Genomic DNA, 22,018 nt, shown 5'->3' with positions numbered 1-22,018 from the left:
ATTAGTAACATTTTATAAAAGGGATTTTATTTTATTTTATTTGATAATCACCGTAATTAGGGTATTAGACTCCTTAGTGATACCCAAGGTATTCCCTTAAATCTTTAGATTGATCATGAGATTAATCTTTGATTGAGACTTAATCACACTTAAAATTTCAAGTCATCTTTTCACAAACTCAGCATGTGTTATATACTAACTGAGTTTAAGGAAGTGGACTTTGACAGCAAAGTTGTTGGAGTTGAATAATTCGCGCCACCATTAATAAAATTGGTAAGCCCATCCCGTTTAGGAAAGTATGGACTAAGAAGGAGGTAATGAAAGACAATAAAATTAAGGTAAAATTACAAAAAAAATGCCTAATAAAATTGATGTGGCAACTCATGTAGCCCTGTAATTAATTTGCAGCTTTATTGTGGAGGAAAAAAAGTACATATCAGGATAATTATATGATAGGTGGATCTTGTCTTGAGTTAATTACTTTTCTCTTCAATCTCTCTTGTCCTTGTTTTGCTTGTTCAAATTTCCAAAAATAGGATGTGTTAGTTGAAGATCCAATGCCTTAACAGACCGAAATCAATGCTCTGATGATATTATCTCAACTGACTAAATCAGCGGATGAAGGCTAATTATTAACTTTGTAGGTGTTTTTTCTCTCATTTGAAAATTTCCACTAATTATTTATTATAACACGTACATTAAACTAAAACATAGTTACATACGTAAAAAAACTTGCAATTGTTTTATAAGGAATCAGATTAGTTACACTTCCATTCCCTTCCAGCAGCTGGGTTTGAGAAGACAATTGATTATATAGGTGACAAAGATGCCACATTTTCTTTTCTGTCTCATTTTTATTATTATTATTGTCTGAGAAATTATCAATAAAATAAAACAGAGATTGTATTTGCATATCTTTGTAGGTTTTGTTAGTAAACAAAAGAAAAGGAAACATGAAGGACGCAGATGTGTCAAGGCAGATCCAGCAGATGATCAGGTTCATCCGTCAAGAGGCTGAAGAGAAAGCTAATGAAATATCTGTTGCTGCTGAAGAGGTATGAATATTTAATCTATATCTTTTTAACATTTTCTAGCTTCGGTTGTTATCAAATATCCACGTAAATAGTAATACCAACGGTGAGATGATGATTTATTCTTAGGAAAAAATTGATTTGTTATATTGCTCTGATTCGTTATAGGAATTCAATATTGAGAAACTGCAATTGCTTGAAGCTGAAAAAAGAAAGATCAGGCAAGAGTACGAACGAAAAGCCAAACAAATTGACGTTCGAAGAAAGATGTAAGGTTATGTGTTTCGTTTTCATACTAATTGATCACAATGCACAAATGAACGAATTAACAATATAAACTATAAAGATATTTCACGTATAAATTTAGAAATGTTAAACGAAACTCGTTTGTTTCGTGAGCAGTGAATACTCAACACAACTGAATGCAGCCCGAATAAAAGTGCTTCAAGCACAAGATGATGCGGTGGGTGCTATGAAGGACGCTGCTAAAAAGGGGCTTTTACGTATCTCAAATGATAAGAAAGTATACAGGAAACTCGTCAAAGACATGATTGTTCAGGTATTTGATACATAACGATAACGCTATTATCATTTGTGCATCCAAATTTAATTTTTGCACAGCACAATTTGAAGGAAGTTATTAAGGGAGATTTTATGATAAATAATATCCATGAAGATATGGTCTATTACCAAAAGTCTGAACCAATTGATGTCGTGTGATTCATGTAACGACCTCACCTAATGAGATAACCCTTATGTTGTTGTTATGTCCTATTCTAAATTTCAGTTTTGGTCTCGAAGCATACGGGAATTGAGAATGATGATTGACATGCAATTATTTATTTGAAAAACAGACACTTGATTTTCTTGCACATGTTGTAGGGTTTACTACGCCTGAGGGAACCATCAGTGCTATTAAGATGCAGAGAGAGTGACCGTAAGCTTGTTGAGTCATTGATAGAGGAAGCCAAAAAAGAATACTCGGAGAAAGCCAATATGCAAGCCCCTAAGATTGCCCTTGATGATCGTGTTTACCTCCCACCGTCGCCAAAGAACAGTGCCGTGGATTCCCATGAACCTTATTGGTAACTCCTTTTGTTAATTCAACATTTAAACTAGCAGTTATGTGTGTCCTACCTTTGGATAAGCGTTGTTAAATGGCAGAATGGCATGGCGGATTTTTTGCCAACTGCCATAAGCAATTTGTGAAGGGAGGCCCGCCATGGCGGTGTCATAAGGCGCAATGGCATGTTTATATGGCAGAATTTCAGTCTTCCGATAACTCTGCTTTGGATACGTACAATTTCATTACAATGTCATATTTTCATACCGATATGTATGCCATTTTATCTCATGACTTAATTAACATTGTCATGTCTTGAACAAAGGATTATTCTAATCATTACTTATCAAGATCATGACAGTGTCATATTGTACTACTATACTAGCACACAACTAACTCAACTTAAATGACTCGTTTGTTTTTTTTGTGTGTAAATTGTTTCAATAAAGCACCGGAGGAATAGTATTGGCCTCAGAGGATGGGAAGATTGTGTTGGAAAATACCCTTGATGCACGGCTTGATGTCATTTTCCGGCAGAAACTACCTGAGGCATGTTCATATTGCGTTACACTCCTTACTTCTTCCATTCACTTTAATTAGAATTTTGACTTTTACATAAAAAGGTTATTCTGTCAAGACTTATATGTAGTTATTGGTGTTCTTGCAGGTAAGGAAGCGCCTGTTAGGTTGAACAACATACTGCAATTTGAATTCTCGCTTTATGTCAGCAAATGGAAGAGCAAGGATGTTGCCACTTCTTTTCCGCTGAGCCTGATCAAAGCAAATGCACCACCCCTTTTGTTTTTTCTTTTCTCTAAGACCAAGTTTTAAATGTTAAGTCTCTTTATTTTTGTAATTTTTAATTCTAATAAGCTAGACTAGAGGAAGAACATTTCAGTAATGTTTTTCCGGTACATTTTTTTTTCTCAGAAGAGAGTAATAAAATAGACTATTTAAAATTTGACACAAATTTTAAACAAAAAACAAGAGTGGGGGTTCTCGGCTGGAATTTTAAATTGTGGTCAGCAACCCTAATTGCGGCTGCAGCATCAACCATATTTTTATGCAATTGACTGCAGTATAAAGGTTTTTTGTTTCACCTTAACGTGATCGTAACGATAATTTAAAATCATGTGAATCACGCTTCTTTTAGTTCTTGTCTTGCATATAAAAGAAAAAAAATTGGGCCTTGCATGTCTCTTTGGTAAGGGAGTGAATTGGATTGAAATTTTAAAATATTATTTTAAGAATAGAATGACTTACAAATTTTTTTAGAAAAACTTTTAGAATCAATATGTTATGGTTTATATGGTAAGAATTTTAAAGATTCAAAAGGTTTTCATGAATTTTTAGAAAACGTTTCAAATTATAAAATTCGCAACAAAGATAACAAAGAAATAATAACGTTGGGCTAAAAAAAAATCAATATAATTTTTCTAATTTTTGTATAACTAATTGATTTTACCATATATTGTCTTAGAGCAGCATTTCTCCACATATTTAAAGTTATATTAGTCCAATATTAGATTCAAAATTACGAAGATAAAGATTTGCCATTCAAACAAAATGGTAAATGAAAAAAAAAATAGTAGAAGGATCTTTTACCTAATTGTAGAGAAAGTTTGTAAAAAATGAAGAGTTAATGTATCTTTTAGTTCATTATGTTCATAGTTTTTTTTTATATATTGAATTTTGAAAGTTTTATTTTGGTTCTTTATATTTTTAAAATATATCGTTTTAGTCCTTTTTCAATTTTTCATTAAAATATTAGTATTTTGTTAACTTTTAAATTTTAAAAATGATCACAATGATATATTAAAAACACAAATGACTAGAATGAAACTTTTAAAATTGAATCTACCGAAACAAAAGGGTATTTGTGATAAATTTTACATTTATTCTTTTGAAATAATGAAAAACCCATGGGTTGCTACATAAAAAATTGTTTATTGTTTTTTTAGACAAGGGATCTGAGTTGATAAGAAATATTTCTTTTTTAAATATAAGTTTGTTATTTTTCTTTTTCTTTAAGCCTGAAATAATAAAATTCTGTTGGTACGAAATATAATGAACCCAAAATGACATTAAATTATTTTTAAATTATGGTAGAGACAAAAGCGGGGGTGAGGAAGTAATTTTTTTGGGTTCACAAATAGAGGTGAAGTTACAAAGGAGAATGAACCCCTATCCATTGTGATTAAAAATAATTGGTGAATTAAATTATTATCGCTATTAAATGTTTAAATTGAATAGTAATAATAATATGAGAATGAAAGTTATTATTGTTAGTTTGAAATTCATCTTTTCTTCATTTACTTAACGATTTTTAATTTTTTAAATAAAAAGAGATAATGACAATTTGTAGTTGTTACTATGTTAACTTAACTGTTAAGGGAGTCAAGCTCAATTGGTTAAGTAATGACAAGTGAGTTATTACAAACCCTTTAACACCATATTTGATTCATACCGATAAAAAAATGTTAACTATTTTAAAATTAAAAAAATGACCAAAATAATATATTTTGAAAACATAAATGACCAAAACGAAATTTTTAAAACATGACATACAAAAGCGAAACAATTGAGAAACCTAATGAACCAAAAGTAATATTAAACCATTTAAAAATTTAAAAATTAACAAAATACTAACTTTTTCAGTAGAAAATTGAAAGATTATCAAAATGATATATTTTGAAAACATAAAAGATCATACTAATTAATCTTTTTAAAATTTAATGTACTAAAGAGAAACAAGTATAAAATATAATACATAAAAAATGACATTAAAACAAAACTAAAAGAAATAAATGATTGTATTGTATCTATGTCTGACTGTCAATATAAAAAAAAGAGTATAAGAGTCTACCAATATAAAAATAATTTATAAAAAATCTGTATGTTTTTGAATATCCATATTTTTTTATGTTATAAAAAATATATGATTGGATATCACTATTTTTGTTGCCCTCCTAAAAAAATTCAAATAATCCTAATTAAACATCACAAGACTTATTTAATTATAAAAAAATAAAATCCAAACATCAAAAGACAAAAACTACAGTCATCCAAAATTATTAAAGAAGAAACCTAATCTCATCTTCCGATATATATATCTGTATAAATTTTTTGCTGTGTTAGTATATTTTTTGAACGAGGAAGACGTTATTGGGTCGGGCCCCATTGATACGTGAAGTAAAACAGGCTTTATGACAATGATCGAGGCCCATTAATAATAACATTCTTCCCCCATTATATATCGTTCTTGCCTCAAACAAAATAGTTTCGCTGCCGCCTCTTCTTCGAGTTGTAACCTCTCTCTTCAACCCTAACTTAGGGTTTATGTTCTAAAACCCTTTTCAGGTTTCTCTCTTTTCTTTTTCGCCTCTCTCTCTTTTCATGCTACACCATAGTACTAGTCTCATCATTAGGTTTATCATTTTACGTTTCTGGATTTTTTTTATAGTTATTAACTTATTTTTTGCTGGTCACTTGTGCTTGTTGTGATGATCAATGCGTTAGTGTAGTGTCTCTTTTAGAAAAGGTGTGTCTGCTTTGTTGGGGTTAACGTTTACACGTTTTCTGTGCTTATTCTTCTTTGGTGTTTGTGAGTTCATTTACGGGATGTTTTGGTGCTTGTTTTTTATTTTTTATTTTTTATTTTTTCAGGTTGATTGGAGGAGATAAAAATGCTCGTGTTGTTTGAAACCCCTGCGGGTTTTGCCCTGTTTAAAGTGCTGGATGAAGGCAAGCTTTCTAAAGTTGAGGTAATAATCTTTCTTCACGCGTTTCTTCGTTTTGTTGAAAATGGAAAACTACCATGGTTGGATTTTTCTTGTAGAAAGTTTTCAGTTAACCTTTTCTTTTGCTTAGGTCGCTTTTTTTATGAGGACTGGGTTTTTCTTATTTTTAATTGTTGAAAGGTTTGCATCTTCAGAAATCTCTGATTATTTCCTGGATCTTAGTATGACGTGTTGCATTGCACTATTACTTCAAAAAATGTACTACTTGTAAATATTTGGTATGATCCACAATTTTTTTTAACTATTTCGGGGTCTTATATCTCATTATTTGAATTTTGTAATTAAATAAGTTTCGTGTTTGAATTTTTGGAATTAAACGAGTTTGTATTATAACTAAGCATGTTTGGATATGTGTCGTGGATCAGATGACGTGTGTCCTCTTGAAGCACCCAGTAGTTGCTTCTCCTTATTTCTCCCAGAATGATGCCATTTTATATATTTATGCGAGTCTTCTGAAAGAAACATGCTAATAATGTTCTGTGTTTCGTTCCTACTTCCTCAAGCTTAGTTTAATTTATACGTGCTTCTTTACACAGGACTTGTGGAAGAACTTTTCCAGTGCAGATACTGCTAGACAGGTTCTCTTTTTTGCTCTTCTTCCCACCCATTCTTCCCTGTTTATTGTAGGTTTGCTGATGTCAGCAATATGATATTGGGGAAACTGTACTTAATCTATTTATATGCATCCATTTTCTAGTATTTAGTAAATTTTCTAATTGCCAGTGAAGCTAACCCCAATTTATGCAAACTTAGGTGGTCAAGTTGAAAGCATTTTCTAAATTTGAGAACACTTCAGAAGCTCTAGAGGCAGCTACTTTACTTATTGATGGAAAAGCTAGCAAGGGTCTGCGCAAGTTCCTGCGTGTTCATTGTGAAAATGAAACACTAGGTGTGGCAGATTCAAAGCTTGGGAATGTGATCAAGGAGAAATTGGTGGGTCACCTAAGTTTCCCTTAGAAACCTATGAAATGACAGGCTACATTCCACTTATCTAATAGCTAACTTGATTATTTATTTTGTTGATCCTTTCAGAAAATTGACTGTATTCACAACAATGCAGTTATGGAGTTGATGAGAGGCGTTAGAAATCAGTTAACTGAACTTATATCTGGTCTAGCTGTTCAAGACATGGCCCCAATGAGCTTGGGTTTATCTCACAGCTTATCCAGATACAAATTGAAGTTTAGTGCAGAGAAGGTGTGTTTTCTGTTGACTTTATGGTTATATGGAATTGATGTTATCATTGTACTCGCTGTACCATTTTATATTCTGTTTTCCTAGTTAAGTATATTGATATCACTGTAGAATTTTATATTATGTTGAGGTCTATATCCTACTCTGCTATTCACTAAAGAAATTCTCCACAAATTTGGTTATTAGTTGATATGGATAAAGATATCAGGGTATTATTCCAAAGATGGTGTAGTAAGTTTTATTTTTGTAAAACACATCATGGGAGGAAAGTAACATAGTTAGAATAAGAGTAATTAGTTGTTCTAACTTCTTAGTAGTTGTCATTTTTTATCTTGTATGTGAATTCCATCCGATATGCCCTTTTTATTTCAATTTAAACTCTTTTAGATCATGCTTTTTATGAGGAAAGTATGTCCCATATGGGGCTTTTGTCATTGCCACAATAATTATATTAAAAGATGTTTTATATGCATATGCCAGATCAGTTATCTAGATTCATAGTTTGCATGTTGTCTCATACCTGTGTTGTTTCCCATTGAGGACCTGTATTTTTTGGGTGATCATATCTTTTTGAGGTTTATCTGGCTATTTTTTTTGCATGTCTGAATAACTGACACCAAAGTAATAGCTTAAGCATTTAACAGTACACAATTGTTTAGAATGGGAATAGGTACGGATGGCAAAACGGGCCAGGCTAGGTGGTCCGACCTGTCAGCCCACTATCAATTTGGCAGAGCAGGATGGAGAACCCAACCCGTCAACCTGCTGTGGCTTGCCCTGCCACCCCAGCGGGCCAATGGCGGGGCAGGGCAGGTTGGCCTGCTGGCCCACCATACATTTATTTATTTTTTTTAAATGTAAATACTAGTAGGTGTTTAGGATTTGGGTTGTCACATTGTATTTTTTAAGTTTATAGTGTTGTTCAAAAATCAAAATATATATTTTTTGTTTTTATATTATTTTATAAATTCAATTTCTCTAATACTTACAAGAAAATTTATATTAAAATCAAATTTAGAATAAACAATTGATATAGTTTACATTTTTAACTAAACTTGTTCATTTAGGTTAGTTTTATGAAATATTTTTTCTGGTGGGCCAGCCCACCCTGTCCCGTTTTTGATGGGCTAGTGGTGATGCGGGCCGGCCTGCTTTGCCACCCCTAGGAATAGGATGAATCTTTGAACCTTCAGAGGTGGACCTTACAAGCAAGATTGTGTCCATTATTCACATTTCTAAATCACTGAGTTTGATATGATCTAGTTTTGTAATGGCAGTTTTGACCAATGAAATGATTGTTCAGTGTTTTTTCTCTCCCAGTTTTCGCCTTATATTTTTGAACCAACTATTTCTGACTTTAAAATGTTTTTTTTAGGTGGATACCATGATTGTCCAGGCTATTGGTTTACTAGATGATCTTGATAAAGAGTTGAATACCTATGCCATGAGGGTTCGAGAATGGTATGGTTGGCATTTTCCCGAGCTTACTAAAATAATACAGGACAACATCCTATATGCCAGGGCAGTCAAGTTGATGGGTGATCGTGTTAATGCAGCTAACCTGGATTTCTCTGAGGTAGAATTTTTATGATTTGTCAATAACATGCTGCTAATGGTTTTTGCATTTTAGCTAACATGGTTCACAATCAGATATAATGTTGATTTTTTACTCTAATTCTGGACAATTTAGACAACCTTTATATTTACTAATAGCAAATCTATAATGCTTATTGAGGCAAAAGACATTTTTATGTTTGAATATGCTTCTATCTAGTTTTTTTAATAATTTTCTTTCATCCAAAATCATCTCACAGATTTTGCCAGAGGAAGTTGAGGCAGAGCTGAAGGAGGCATCTGTAATATCTATGGGAACTGAAATTGGTGAGCTTGATTTGGCAAATATTAGAGAACTCTGTGACCAGGTTTTGTCTCTCTCGGAATACAGGGCACAACTCTATGATTATTTGAAGAGTAGAATGAACACCATTGCACCCAATTTGACTGCAATGGTTGGGGAGCTTGTTGGTGCTCGCCTCATTGCCCATGGTGGTAGCTTATTAAATCTTGCAAAGCAGCCTGGCAGTACTGTGCAAATTCTTGGTGCTGAGAAGGCTCTCTTTAGGGCACTAAAGACTAAGCATGCTACTCCCAAGTATGGTCTTATATACCATGCTTCCTTGATTGGTCAGGCAGCTCCAAAGTTCAAGGGGAAAATTTCCCGGTCACTTGCAGCAAAGACGGCATTGGCTATTAGGTGTGATGCTCTTGGAGATAGCCAAGATAACACCATGGGATTGGAGAACAGAGCCAAGGTACTTGTTATATCTTGTATGGTTATATTGCTTTTTTCTTTCAGACTTTTAACAAGTTTTAGTTGCAGCTTGAAGCACGATTGAGGAACCTTGAAGGCAAAGAGTTAGGTCGTTTTGCTGGTTCTGCCAAGGGAAAGCCCAAGATAGAAGCATACGACAAGGACCGAAAGAAAGGAGCTGGAGGACTGATAACCCCGGCCAAGGTTTGTTTCTTGCACCTTTTTGGTTTTGTTAATTTAATTTTACCTTCTGTTTGTGCTGATTGTTATTTTCCTTGTAGACATATAATCCTTCAGCTGATTCAGTTATTGGGCAAATGGTCAATTCTGCTATGGATGAAGATGCACAAGAGCCTTCTGTTGCTGATAAAAAGAAAGAAAAGAAAGAAAAGAAGGAAAAGAAGAAAAAGGAGAAAAATGAAGGGGATGAAACTGTGCAAGCTGATGGTGACGTTGGTGAGGAACCAGAACCAGAAGTTGTGAAAAAGGAAAAGAAGAAGAAAAGGAAGGAAACTGAGAGTGCTGAGTTGCAGAATGGGAATGACGATAATGCAGGAGAAAAGAAGAAAAAGAGAAAGAAGCATGCCGAGAAGGAAGAATCTCCTGAAATGCCAAGCAAGAAGAAAGGCAAAAAAAAGAAAAGTGGGGACTAAGGTGAAGTCATCTGCTAATCAATCTGGTGAATGACAACCATTTTTGTATACTCCGGGCAGCTCAGTAGTTTGTTTGGTATAATTTTTGTTTTCATTTTTATGCAATTTGTAGCTTTATACATCCTTTATTATTATTTAATGGGCTTGAGTGGATAATTTGATGCAATCATGTTTATGAATGGAAGATGGTGGTGCGCTACCCTTTGTAATGCTATTTTTTTACGCTTCTTTTCTGATTCACCTTCGCATAAGTAACGTGAGTTTAGTTAAGTCGAGCTAGTCGCTTTTTCTATGGTTTGGTTATGTGCGGAGTAGTGAATGTTGTGTTTGGTATGTTGCTAGGCCATGTTCGACAAGCCTGAGGGAAAAAAGCTAGCTTTTGTCCAAACATTGGTTCAGGGTTGCATATGAAGATTTTGATGTCAAAAGGTTAAAATTATTCAACGTTGATTCAAGTCAAAAGTCAAGATCAAGAGAAATGATTTCCAATAGTCTTTTATATGTTAAAAGAATTTTTTAAAAATATTACAAATATTTGGCCTTAAAAGACTTAAGTTTTTTAAATCTCTTATGAAGTTTGATCAAGAGAAATGATTCCCAATGGTCTTTTATATGTTAAAAGAATTTTTTAAAAATATTGCAAATATTTGGCCTTAAAAGACTAAGTTTTTTAAATCTCTTATGAAGTTTTTAAGTAATTTTACATCTTTGAAAGATATGTATTTTTCTTTGGTAATGTATTTCAGAAAGTTTTAATTTCAAAAATTAATTGTGTAATTGATTATTACAAATACCAGTGACCTATAAATACGAGACTTGTGTTCGAAATTCTTTAGAGATTTTTTAGGACATTCATTTTTCTATTTTCTCACAAGAAAACTTTTGGTCAAACACTTATAAAATTATTAAGGATTCTTATAAGTTTTTCAAGTAATGTTCTGTACTTCAAAAAATAATTTGTTGTTGTAATCAAGAGACAGTGGATCTCTTGAAGGGTAATCGTGGTTCAGAAGTTATAGACAGGGCGTAGTCGAACTAGTATAAAATTGAATTTGTAATTCTCTCTTCTCTAAACTCTTTTACTTTATTGCAGTTTAATTTTTTTTATTTTACATATTTAAAGAAACATTAAGTAAATTGTTCATTATTTCTTTTTCTGCATATTATGTCAGGAATTTTTTTTTAAATTTAATTCACCCCTCTTAAATTATTGAGAACATTTATTTAACTTACTTCTCTAGTCATGGCAACTCTGATTAATAATTCAAGTGATCATAATATTAAGTTTAAAAATGATCAAATCTTTACTACTCGAACTAACAGTCATTAGTACATTCTTTTGACCTTTAATAATCGTATATGATGAAACAGTTCATACATCACCTCCAAAGAAAGGTGTAATGCAAGCAAGTTGCAACATGGTTTTAAATTTTGACAATATGAATCATGCATGTTAATTAGTCTCTAGTCAGAGTTTTCTTGTTAGCCATTAGTGGTCTAATAGTGGTCAATTGCCTGGATGACCATGATTCACACTTACGAGATGTTTCCACCATGTCAAGATAGTGGGATAACTAAAAAAACAAAACAGTGCATGGGGTATAATTGATTAGAAACGTTCGTACGAATTTACTTGAATTTATAAAAACAATTTATGATCTTTTTATTTTCTTTTATTAAATTTCATAATTAAGTTCGTAAATTAGTTTTATTAAATAAGTGTCTAATAAAGTTGTTATTTTTATGTCTTTAACAATGTTGGTTATCCAAATATGTTAAATAACTTGTGTGTGAGTTTTACACATTGCATACGGATGATTTTTTCATTTAATTAAAACATCCACACAAGCATATGGAGTTTGTGTATAAAGTGTGTAATTTGAGAGTATAAAAACATAAGAGTTAACAACAGCGTTACTATTTAATTTTATATTAATAGCCCAAGGTAAACTCAAAAAAAAAAATATCAATAGTCAACGTTAATTTTAAGTAAAATTAATCTTAATTATTCATGAACTGTACGTATTATTTCTTCATCCGTCTTATTTTGATCCTTCTCATGTATAATTACTTATTATTAAGTGGATCTATCTCGTTTTTATAGAATATTTGTTTATATATTTATATATGAGGAAAACTACATAAATATACAGTCAACAATTTTCAAGTAATTAAAACAATACGTGAGTTATTTATAGGCTGCATGCACGATCAATGTTTTTAAAAAACTATTAAAAATAAAATAAAAATATAATTATTTATTTAAAATAGACTAATCTTGACAGGTCTAAACTTATATATATAGATTGTATCTGCACTAGATAACTATATAATCTCTCTCTCTCTCTCTCGATGTGTTGGATTCAACTTCTTATTAGCTTAATCAGAATGAAGTTAGGCTTAGAGAATAAAATCTGTCTGCCATGTAAAAGACGAAGTAAAGAAATTGCCAAATTGGCCAATTACAGAAGATTTTTATGGATGGACACTAACTCTCTGTCACTATCATTAGAGGGGTTGACAAAGACAAACGACAGAATTGAACACTTTTGAGAAGCATGTACCACTCATCCATTTATGATTTATCAGTGGCTCCTAATTCCCAAACTATGAAAGAATTGTTGAACGCTCGGGCATGATTGCATGAAACCATTCTTGAAGCATCATTGTGTGTGAGAATATCTTGACCTTGTAACAATTTTTTAAGCCTTAAATTAAAAAAAAAAAAAATCTTGTCTTTATATACTTTCTTTTAGCAATTATTCCTACGGGTTGAGAAACTGTTAAATACACTCTCCTTTATATTGTATAGTTGCATTGTATCAGTTGTCCAAATTTGTCACAGTATATTAATAATAAAATTAATAACATTAATTTTATTGTTAAAATTTAATTAAATACTGATAATTCACATTACTCGTGACTTAATCTAATTATATGTAGAAGATTATATTAGTATGTTACCTTTTTAAAAATGAAAAAAGAAGAATCTGTTACAGGCACCCACTGGGTAAGTTGGTAACTACTATGTATCTATATATCGTCAGGTCATTGTCTGTTTCATTCTCTTCTCACAAGAACAAAATGGTAATTTACATTTAACTTAGAAATGTTTGGGACAGAACCTCTAGCTTGCGATGATTCTCTTCTCACAAGAACAAAATGGTAATTTACATTTAACTTTAGAAATGTTTGGGACCGAACCTCTAGCTTGCGATGATTCTCTTCTCACAAGAACAAAATGGTAATTTACATTTAACTTTAGAAATGTTTGGGACCGAACCACTAGCTTGCGATGATTCCCTTCTCACAAGAACAAAATGGTAATTTACATTTAACTTAGAAATGTTTGGGACAGAACCACTGGCTTGCGATGATTCTCTTCTCACAAGAACAAAATGGTAATTTGCATTTAACTTAGAAATGATTGGGACAGAACCACTAGCTTCGATGAATAATTTGCTTTAATTTTTATTAATGCATAATACCCTTTTATTGTCACACATAGAATCCGATTCTGCAATAACTAGTGCTTGATCCTAATTGACAGAACAAATTAAAACAGAGAATTGATGCTTTGGCTTTTCCATGGGCAATAATTATCCCAATGATATACTAAAGCATAGTAACTAGGAAGACTTCCATGTAAAGAAACTTTCTTTTATTCTCCTTTTAAAATTTGGTGAATCACTTAAAACCACTTTTGTTTCATTCCAAGGTTAGGCTCATGGAAAGCTTAAACCTACTTAACTGGTCACGAAGAGATTGCATCTTTGTTTTCACAAAAGTCTAACTCCAAGTTCGTGTAGCTAGTATTGCATGCTACCATGGTGCAAGTGATGTACATGCATATATGATATTCAATTTAATTTGCTACTATAATATAAAGGTGTATATATAAATAGAGAGTGCATGAGGTGTGTGGTGTCAACATATAAGGACGCAGCAAAGGTATAATAGCGACTACTGCGAAGCAAGATCAGAGACTAGAGAGACATGATAAGAAGTTGTTAATTTGTTTTCTTCATATGGCTGCGCGTGGCAACGTGCTCTTCGTTCACTGACATGGATGCGCTGCTGAAGCTGAAGGACTCCATGACTGGAAGTTTTCCACGTCGCTTTCTGCACACTGTTTCTTTTCAGGCGTAAACTGCGACCAAGAACTTCGAGTCGTTGCTATCAATGTCTCGTTTGTTCCTCTTTTCGGCTACCTTCCGCCGGAGATCGGACAATTGGACAAACTCGAGAACCTCACTTCCCTCAAGCTCCTCGACATCTCTCACAACGTCTTCTCCGGCCAAATTATTCTTCCGATGACGAAACTGGAGGTCCTCGACGTCTACGACAACAACTTCCGGCAGCATACCGGAGATTTACTCGGAGTTTAAGAGCTTGGAGTTTTTAAGCTTAAGCACCAATAACTTATCGGGGAAGATTCCGAAGAGTTTGTCTAAGTTGAAGACGCTGAGGTATCTCAAACTCGGATACAACAACGCTTACGAAGGTGAAATTCCACCGGAGTTTGGCAGCATAAAATCTGAGATACCTTGACCTCATCGGCGAGATTCCACCTACTCTAAACAATAATAAGAAAAACTTATCACATTTCTTGAAACTTTAAAAGACCGATAAAAATAAAAGGAGGAAATGCCACTACAATATTTTTAATTTATTTTTTTTACTTATTTTATTTGAATCTTTAATACATATGCTATTTTAGCATTATAAAAATACCTGGGCTATACAAAATATACTTGCTAGTAGTATTATGTGTGTGTGAAAGTTAAATGAGTCTTTAAGTATTTGTAAATGTTTAATAAGTTTCGAGGTTTATCTTGATTCCAACAATGAATTCCTGAAATCTAATTTATCTAACTTTTTTTTAACCAAAATGTTAAATGGTCTAGTTAAGAGAACAAATCCTTATGTGTTCATTTTTTCACAAGACCTAAAATCTAAAATTTCACTTTAAAAGAAACAAAATACTTGCTACTTGAACTAACAATCATTAGTACATTTTTTTAGTAATGATATACAAACATCTAAAACTCCTATACAACACAACACATAGAAGACAATAAAAAATATCAATATGATAAATAAAAATGAGAAATAGATGAATTATTTAAAATAATGAAATGTTTATTTATCATTACTTTTTTTTACTTTAACAGTTCATACATCTCCTACAAGGTAAGATGTGTAATGCAAGTAAGTTGCAACATGGTTTTAAATTTTGACAATAAGAACCATGCATGTTAATTAGTCTAATCACAGAGCGTTCGGGATACGCCATTAGTGGTCTATAGTAGTCAACTGCCGGGATAAATCACGATCCACATTTCATAGGTGTTTCCACCATGTCAACATCGAACTAAAAGGAAAAATATGTGAATGGGTAAAAATGATTAAAAATATTTGTAAAAAATTATTTGAATTTATTTAAAACAATATGCAAGTTGTTTATAGGTTGAGTATATTTCAATGGTTTTTGAAAAATCTATGTAAATAAAAAAAATACAATTATTTATATAAAATAAAATAATCTTTTTTTTATTATTATGACATTGATGAGAGTATCTAATAATTTGACCCATAACTAATTTGGATAAAAAAAAATCTGATTGACCACTTTTAATTTAATGTATCACTAAACTAAATACCCTTTTTTAAAATAGTCTAAACATGAATTAAATATTCAAAAGAAATATTTTACTTGAGATTATTACCTAATATTAATGATAATTTCATTCAACTCCAATAAAATTAATTTTCATGTAAGATATATCTAAAAGAAAAGATATATATAAATTTTATTTTCACTAGTAAAAAAAAGTTGATCTAGTTAGTGAAAAACCAACTCATATCCTATAAGAATATGAATTTGATTTTTTTTGTTAAGGTGAGAATTTTATTGATCAATAATTTATAAATATCTATATAAATAATCTTTAGCCTTATGAGTCCTTAGGTCAATTCAACTCACCTAAATTTTTTATTATGAAAAAAAAAATTGTATCTTCACAAGATAAATGTGTTGGATTCAATCACTCCTTATTAGCTTAATTAGATTATAATTGTAGTCCCCTATATATATATATGTATCATCTTGTCAAATAATAATGAAATATAGAATTTATTTAGACTTAGAGAATAAAATTAAAAACTGTCTGCCATGAAAAAAGACGAAGTTAAGAAAAGGGCCAATCATAGAAGATTTTTATGGGCACTTCACGGACACTAACTCACTGTCACAATCATCACTGGGGTTGACAAAAGGACAATATGAAACACTTTTGAGAAGCATGTACCACTCATCCATTTATCAGTGGCTCCCAATTCCCAGAGGCCAGAACTATATATGAAAGAATTGTTGAACGCACGGGCATGAACCCATTCTTGAAGCATCATTGTGTGAGAATATCTTGACCTTGTAAGATGCAACACCTTTTTAAGCCTTAAATTTAAAAAAGGAAAAAAGAAAAATCTTGTCTCTACTTTCTTTTAGCACAAGTGTATAGAAATTCTTAAATATATACACTCTCCTTTATATTGTAGTATCAGTGGCGCAAATCATTATATTTCATTTTTAATAATAAAATTAAGAGCATTAATTTTATAGTTAAAATTGAAAATAAAGATAATTTACAGAACTCATTTGACTTAAACTGACAAAATATATATATATATATATATATATATATATATATATATTGTGAGATGAACATGTTACTTTTTTAACATGCAAAAAGGAGAATATATTTTACATGCATGCACCCATGATAACTTCTATGTATATATCCATACAATACATCGTTCGTATATCGTCTCGTTTGTCTTTATTCTCCTCTCAAAATACGACAATAGCAATTTACATTTTTTTTTATAAGCAAATAGTAATTTACATTTAACTTAGTAATGTAGGGATCGAACATAACCACTTGCGATGAATAATTTGCTTTAAATTTTTGTTGATGCGTACCCTTTAACTGTCACTCATGGAATACGATTCTTCAATATCTAGTGCTTGATCGTTGACAGAACAACTTAAAACAGAGAATTGATGTTTTGGCTTTTCCATGGATAATAATTATCCCAGTGACATACCAAAGCATAGTAGCTAAGAAGACTTTCACGTAAAAAAAAGTTTCTTTTATTCCCTTTTTTAATTTGGTGAATCACAAAAAACCACTTTTGTTTGGTTCCAAAGTTAGGCTCATGGAAAGTTTAAACCTCCATAGAATGGTCACGAAGAGATTGCATCTTTGTCTTCACAAAAGCTAACTCCACGTTGAGTAGACTTAACAGCCAGTGGCGAATAGCAAGGATATTTCATTAATTATACGCCACCGGCCAAATGTTAACCAATCGTATTATAATTAAGTTCCATCATCATCAAACAATTTAGTAAAGTGCATGACCCAAATTTCTACGATACATATTTATTTATTAAAAATGTAAGAATATTTCAGTCATATTTAAAAATATATATATCAAGAATAATTAACTTTGTACACACGCACTGAATAAAAGATTTGTGACAGACAAGGCTTGCATAAAAATTTCTCCTCTAAACTAATTGCTTGTAGGACCTCTCCCACCACTATAGAATCAATATAATTAATCCGCATTAGAAAGTTATATTGTATACAATTTTCTTGAAACATAATTATACTTCATGTTTCACAGACTTATAGTGGATCTTGTGTGGCTAGCTACTGATGAATATTGTTTTTTTTTTTTCCTAAGCATCCACTTTGAACAACTTTTCCCATTTCATACAAACAGAATTAATTAGTATTGCGTGCCACCATATGGTACAGTGTTGTACATGCATATAAGCTATTTAATTTAATAATATACAAACATAACGGTGTATATAAATAGAGGCAGCATGTGGTGTGTGGTGTAAAAATAAGGACGCAGGCAAATGTATGCATTTGGCATAAGTATATAAGAGAGAGGGAGTAGTACTACTGCAAAGCAAAATCAGAGAGACATGAGAAGCTGTGTGTGCTACACGCTATTATTGTTTATTTTCTTCATATGGCTGCGCGTGGCAACGTGCTCTTCGTTCACTGACATGGAATCGCTTCTGAAGCTGAAGGACTCCATGAAAGGAGATAAAGCCAAAGACGACGCTCTCCATGACTGGAAGTTTTTCCCCTCGCTTTCTGCACACTGTTTCTTTTCAGGCGTAAAATGCGACCGAGAACTTCGAGTCGTTGCTATCAACGTCTCGTTTGTTCCTCTCTTCGGTCACCTTCCGCCGGAGATCGGACAATTGGACAAACTCGAGAACCTCACCGTCTCGCAGAACAACCTCACCGGCGTACTTCCCAAGGAGCTCGCCGCCCTCACTTCCCTCAAGCACCTCAACATCTCTCACAACGTCTTCTCCGGCCATTTCCCCGGCCAAATTATCCTTCCGATGACGAAACTGGAGGTCCTCGACGTCTACGACAACAACTTCACCGGACCGCTTCCCGTAGAGTTGGTGAAACTGGAGAAATTAAAATACCTGAAGCTCGACGGAAACTATTTCTCCGGCAGCATACCGGAGAGTTACTCGGAGTTTAAGAGCTTGGAGTTTTTAAGCTTAAGCACCAATAGCTTATCGGGGAAGATTCCCAAGAGTTTGTCGAAGTTGAAGACGCTGAGGTACCTAAAACTCGGATACAACAACGCTTACGAAGGTGGAATTCCACCGGAGTTTGGCAGCATGAAATCTCTGAGATACCTTGACCTCTCTAGCTGCAACCTCAGCGGCGAGATTCCACCGAGCCTTGCAAATCTGACAAACCTTGACACGTTGTTCCTGCAAATTAACAACCTCACCGGAACCATTCCGTCGGAGCTCTCCGCTATGGTGAGCCTCATGTCACTTGATCTCTCCATCAACGACCTCACCGGTGAGATACCGATGAGCTTCTCACAGCTTAGAAACCTCACTCTCATGAACTTCTTCCAAAACAATCTTCGCGGCTCAGTTCCGTCCTTCGTCGGCGAGCTTCCGAATCTGGAAACGCTGCAGCTCTGGGATAACAACTTCTCCTTCGTGCTACCTCCGAACCTTGGGCAAAACGGCAAGTTAAAGTTCTTCGACGTCATCAAGAATCACTTCACCGGGTTGATCCCTCGAGATTTGTGTAAGAGTGGGAGGTTACAAACGATCATGATCACAGATAACTTCTTCCGCGGTCCAATCCCTAACGAGATTGGTAACTGCAAGTCTCTCACCAAGATCCGAGCCTCCAATAACTACCTTAACGGCGTGGTTCCGTCAGGGATTTTCAAACTACCTTCTGTCACGATAATCGAGCTGGCCAATAACCGTTTTAACGGCGAACTGCCTCCTGAGATTTCCGGCGAATCCCTGGGGATTCTCACTCTTTCCAACAACTTATTCAGTGGGAAAATTCCCCCAGCGTTGAAGAACTTGAGGGCACTGCAGACTCTCTCACTTGACGCAAACGAGTTCGTTGGAGAAATACCGGGAGAGGTTTTTGACCTACCGATGCTGACTGTGGTCAACATAAGCGGCAACAATCTAACCGGACCAATCCCAACGACGTTGACTCGCTGCGTTTCACTCACCGCCGTGGACCTCAGCCGGAACATGCTTGAAGGGAAGATTCCGAAGGGAATCAAAAACCTCACGGACTTGAGCATTTTCAATGTGTCGATAAACCAAATTTCAGGGCCAGTCCCTGAGGAGATTCGCTTCATGTTGAGTCTCACCACATTGGATCTATCCAACAACAATTTCATCGGCAAGGTCCCAACCGGGGGTCAGTTCGCGGTCTTCAGCGAGAAATCCTTTGCAGGGAACCCCAACCTCTGTACCTCCCACTCTTGCCCGAATTCCTCGTTGTACCCTGACGACGCCTTGAAGAAGAGGCGCGGCCCTTGGAGTTTGAAATCCACGAGGGTGATAGTCATCGTGATTGCACTGGGCACAGCCGCGCTGCTGGTGGCGGTGACGGTGTACATGATGAGGAGGAGGAAGATGAACCTTGCGAAGACGTGGAAGCTGACGGCGTTCCAGCGGCTGAACTTCAAAGCCGAGGACGTGGTGGAGTGTCTGAAGGAGGAGAACATAATAGGAAAAGGAGGGGCAGGGATCGTGTACCGCGGGTCCATGCCAAACGGAACAGACGTGGCGATAAAGCGGTTGGTTGGGGCGGGGAGTGGAAGGAACGATTACGGATTCAAAGCGGAGATAGAAACGCTGGGGAAGATAAGGCACAGGAACATAATGAGGCTTTTAGGTTACGTGTCGAACAAGGAGACGAACTTGCTGCTGTATGAGTACATGCCAAATGGGAGCTTAGGGGAATGGCTGCATGGTGCCAAAGGAGGGCACTTGAAGTGGGAAATGAGGTACAAGATTGCGGTGGAAGCTGCTAAGGGACTGTGCTATTTGCACCATGATTGTTCCCCTCTTATCATTCACAGGGATGTCAAGTCTAATAATATATTGCTGGATGGGGACTTGGAGGCCCATGTTGCTGATTTTGGCCTTGCCAAGTTCTTGTACGACCCTGGCGCCTCTCAGTCCATGTCCTCCATTGCTGGCTCCTACGGCTACATTGCTCCAGGTTCCATTCATTATTATTTTCTCTTTTCCTTCTTCATAATCTTAATATACCATGCAGATAACGTACAACATGCATACTTATACATATAATTTTATCCTTTCAACATATAATCAAATATTTCATATCTAATAATACCAACTTCATATTATAAACATCACCTAATATAATCAACATGACTTGATAAATAAGACATATAAGTTCAATATTTAAACTCATGTGTCTGAAAAAACATTAATTGGAAAAGTCACTCTTAAAAATATTTGATAATATATCAATATGACCATATGATTCCAATTACGATCACAAACTCTGTTAAAAATTCTTGCTGAAGATATTAGTCCTTGAATACTAATATAAGAATATCTTGGGTTAGAAAAGTTACTATTTTACTGTTAATTCCCGTTTACTTTAGATGGGTTGGAAGTTGAAAAGTTGAGTGATTTAATTTGTTTCTGGTGGTTGCGCAGAGTATGCATACACTTTGAAAGTGGACGAGAAAAGTGATGTGTACAGCTTTGGCGTTGTGCTGCTGGAGCTGATAATAGGGAGGAAGCCAGTGGGAGAGTTTGGAGACGGGGTGGACATCGTTGGATGGGTCAACAAAACGAGATTGGAGCTCGCTCAGCCGTCGGATGCAGCGTTGGTGTTGGCAGTGGTGGACCCAAGGTTGAGTGGGTATCCATTGACAAGTGTCATTTACATGTTCAACATAGCTATGATGTGTGTTAAAGAAATGGGGCCCGCTAGGCCTACCATGAGGGAAGTCGTTCATATGCTCTCAGAGCCTCCTCACTCTGCTACTCACACTCACAACCTAATTAATCTCTAGTTAATTAAGTTATTTGCTCATCGATCCAGAATCACTTCTTTTCAAAATAAATTAACACAGACGAAAACTGTAGGAATAACTTTCATCTGTTGTTTGTCGGAAGTGAAACAACGAATCAAATGTGAACTATGTATCAAATGTAAGATAGGTTTTAATTAATTTTGTAATATTGGTGTCAACTGTCAAGTAATTCGAAGGATTTTCCCCATTGTGCATGTATCAAGAATTTTTGTAGAAAAGACTTGTTGTTTATAAAATATTTGTGACTGCTACTGTTTCTTCTCCCCCAGAGTCCATAATTTATAATTGTGTCTGTAATGTCGTTTTGCCAAAAAAGTTGATTTATCCTTGTTCCTGTCTAGGATTTATCTACTATTTACCGTCACATAATCGGAGAGTACAATCTTAAATAAAATTATTCTAAATTCATGTTTTTGTGAGTGAAAAATAAATGTTGAAATTAAGAACTTTACCTTTTAAATGAAATATTTAAATTAACTCAACTCAAATTAGCTGCATCTAATATACTTTTTGAA

General features: G+C 34.1%; 3 protein-coding genes across 3 annotated transcripts; all 3 read left to right on the top strand.

Annotated features, from left to right (window-relative positions):
• The first annotated feature begins 665 nt into the window (after positions 1 to 665).
• Positions 666 to 3,064, top strand: LOC100779392 (V-type proton ATPase subunit E2). Its single transcript, XM_003540623.4, has 7 exons — positions 666 to 817; positions 924 to 1,055; positions 1,200 to 1,300; positions 1,434 to 1,590; positions 1,914 to 2,116; positions 2,544 to 2,643; positions 2,762 to 3,064. Exons 2-7 carry the CDS (start codon positions 954 to 956, stop codon positions 2,783 to 2,785), a joined length of 687 nt encoding a protein of 228 aa, XP_003540671.1. The 5' UTR covers positions 666 to 817; positions 924 to 953; the 3' UTR covers positions 2,786 to 3,064.
• Positions 3,065 to 5,336: 2,272 nt separating this feature from the next.
• Positions 5,337 to 10,261, top strand: LOC100775301 (probable nucleolar protein 5-2). The gene is made up of 9 exons (XM_003540948.5): positions 5,337 to 5,454; positions 5,761 to 5,858; positions 6,431 to 6,472; positions 6,648 to 6,827; positions 6,927 to 7,091; positions 8,464 to 8,664; positions 8,903 to 9,400; positions 9,469 to 9,603; positions 9,681 to 10,261. Exons 2-9 carry the CDS (start codon positions 5,781 to 5,783, stop codon positions 10,050 to 10,052), a joined length of 1,671 nt encoding a protein of 556 aa, XP_003540996.1. The 5' UTR covers positions 5,337 to 5,454; positions 5,761 to 5,780; the 3' UTR covers positions 10,053 to 10,261.
• Positions 10,262 to 17,961: 7,700 nt separating this feature from the next.
• Positions 17,962 to 21,724, top strand: NARK (nodule autoregulation receptor kinase). The gene is made up of 2 exons (NM_001251075.2): positions 17,962 to 20,653; positions 21,121 to 21,724. Exons 1-2 carry the CDS (start codon positions 18,052 to 18,054, stop codon positions 21,480 to 21,482), a joined length of 2,964 nt encoding a protein of 987 aa, NP_001238004.1. The 5' UTR covers positions 17,962 to 18,051; the 3' UTR covers positions 21,483 to 21,724.
• Positions 21,725 to 22,018: the final 294 nt, after the last annotated feature.

This window comes from Glycine max, chromosome 12, assembly GCF_000004515.6.
Source record: "Glycine max cultivar Williams 82 chromosome 12, Glycine_max_v4.0, whole genome shotgun sequence".
In the NCBI taxonomy this organism is placed as follows: Eukaryota; Viridiplantae; Streptophyta; class Magnoliopsida; order Fabales; family Fabaceae; genus Glycine; species Glycine max.
Note: the sequence above shows the minus strand (reverse complement) of the source record. Positions and strands in the feature narration are given on the sequence as shown.

Bases quoted from the DNA above. Each gene is read 5' to 3' on its own strand.
- LOC100775301 (XM_003540948.5), top strand. From the start codon at position 5,781: ATGCTCGTGTTGTTTGAAACCCCTGCGGGTTTTGCCCTGTTTAAAGTG. The intron at 6,828-6,926 runs GTGGGTCACCTA...TGATCCTTTCAG, and splicing joins ATGTGATCAAGGAGAAATTG to AAAATTGACTGTATTCACAA. The intron at 9,604-9,680 runs GTTTGTTTCTTG...TTTTCCTTGTAG, and splicing joins GACTGATAACCCCGGCCAAG to ACATATAATCCTTCAGCTGA.
- NARK (NM_001251075.2), top strand. From the start codon at position 18,052: ATGAGAAGCTGTGTGTGCTACACGCTATTATTGTTTATTTTCTTCATA. The intron at 20,654-21,120 runs GTTCCATTCATT...GTGGTTGCGCAG, and splicing joins CTACGGCTACATTGCTCCAG to AGTATGCATACACTTTGAAA.
- LOC100779392 (XM_003540623.4), top strand. From the start codon at position 954: ATGAAGGACGCAGATGTGTCAAGGCAGATCCAGCAGATGATCAGGTTC. The intron at 1,301-1,433 runs GTAAGGTTATGT...TTTCGTGAGCAG, and splicing joins ATTGACGTTCGAAGAAAGAT to TGAATACTCAACACAACTGA. The intron at 1,591-1,913 runs GTATTTGATACA...CACATGTTGTAG, and splicing joins TCAAAGACATGATTGTTCAG to GGTTTACTACGCCTGAGGGA.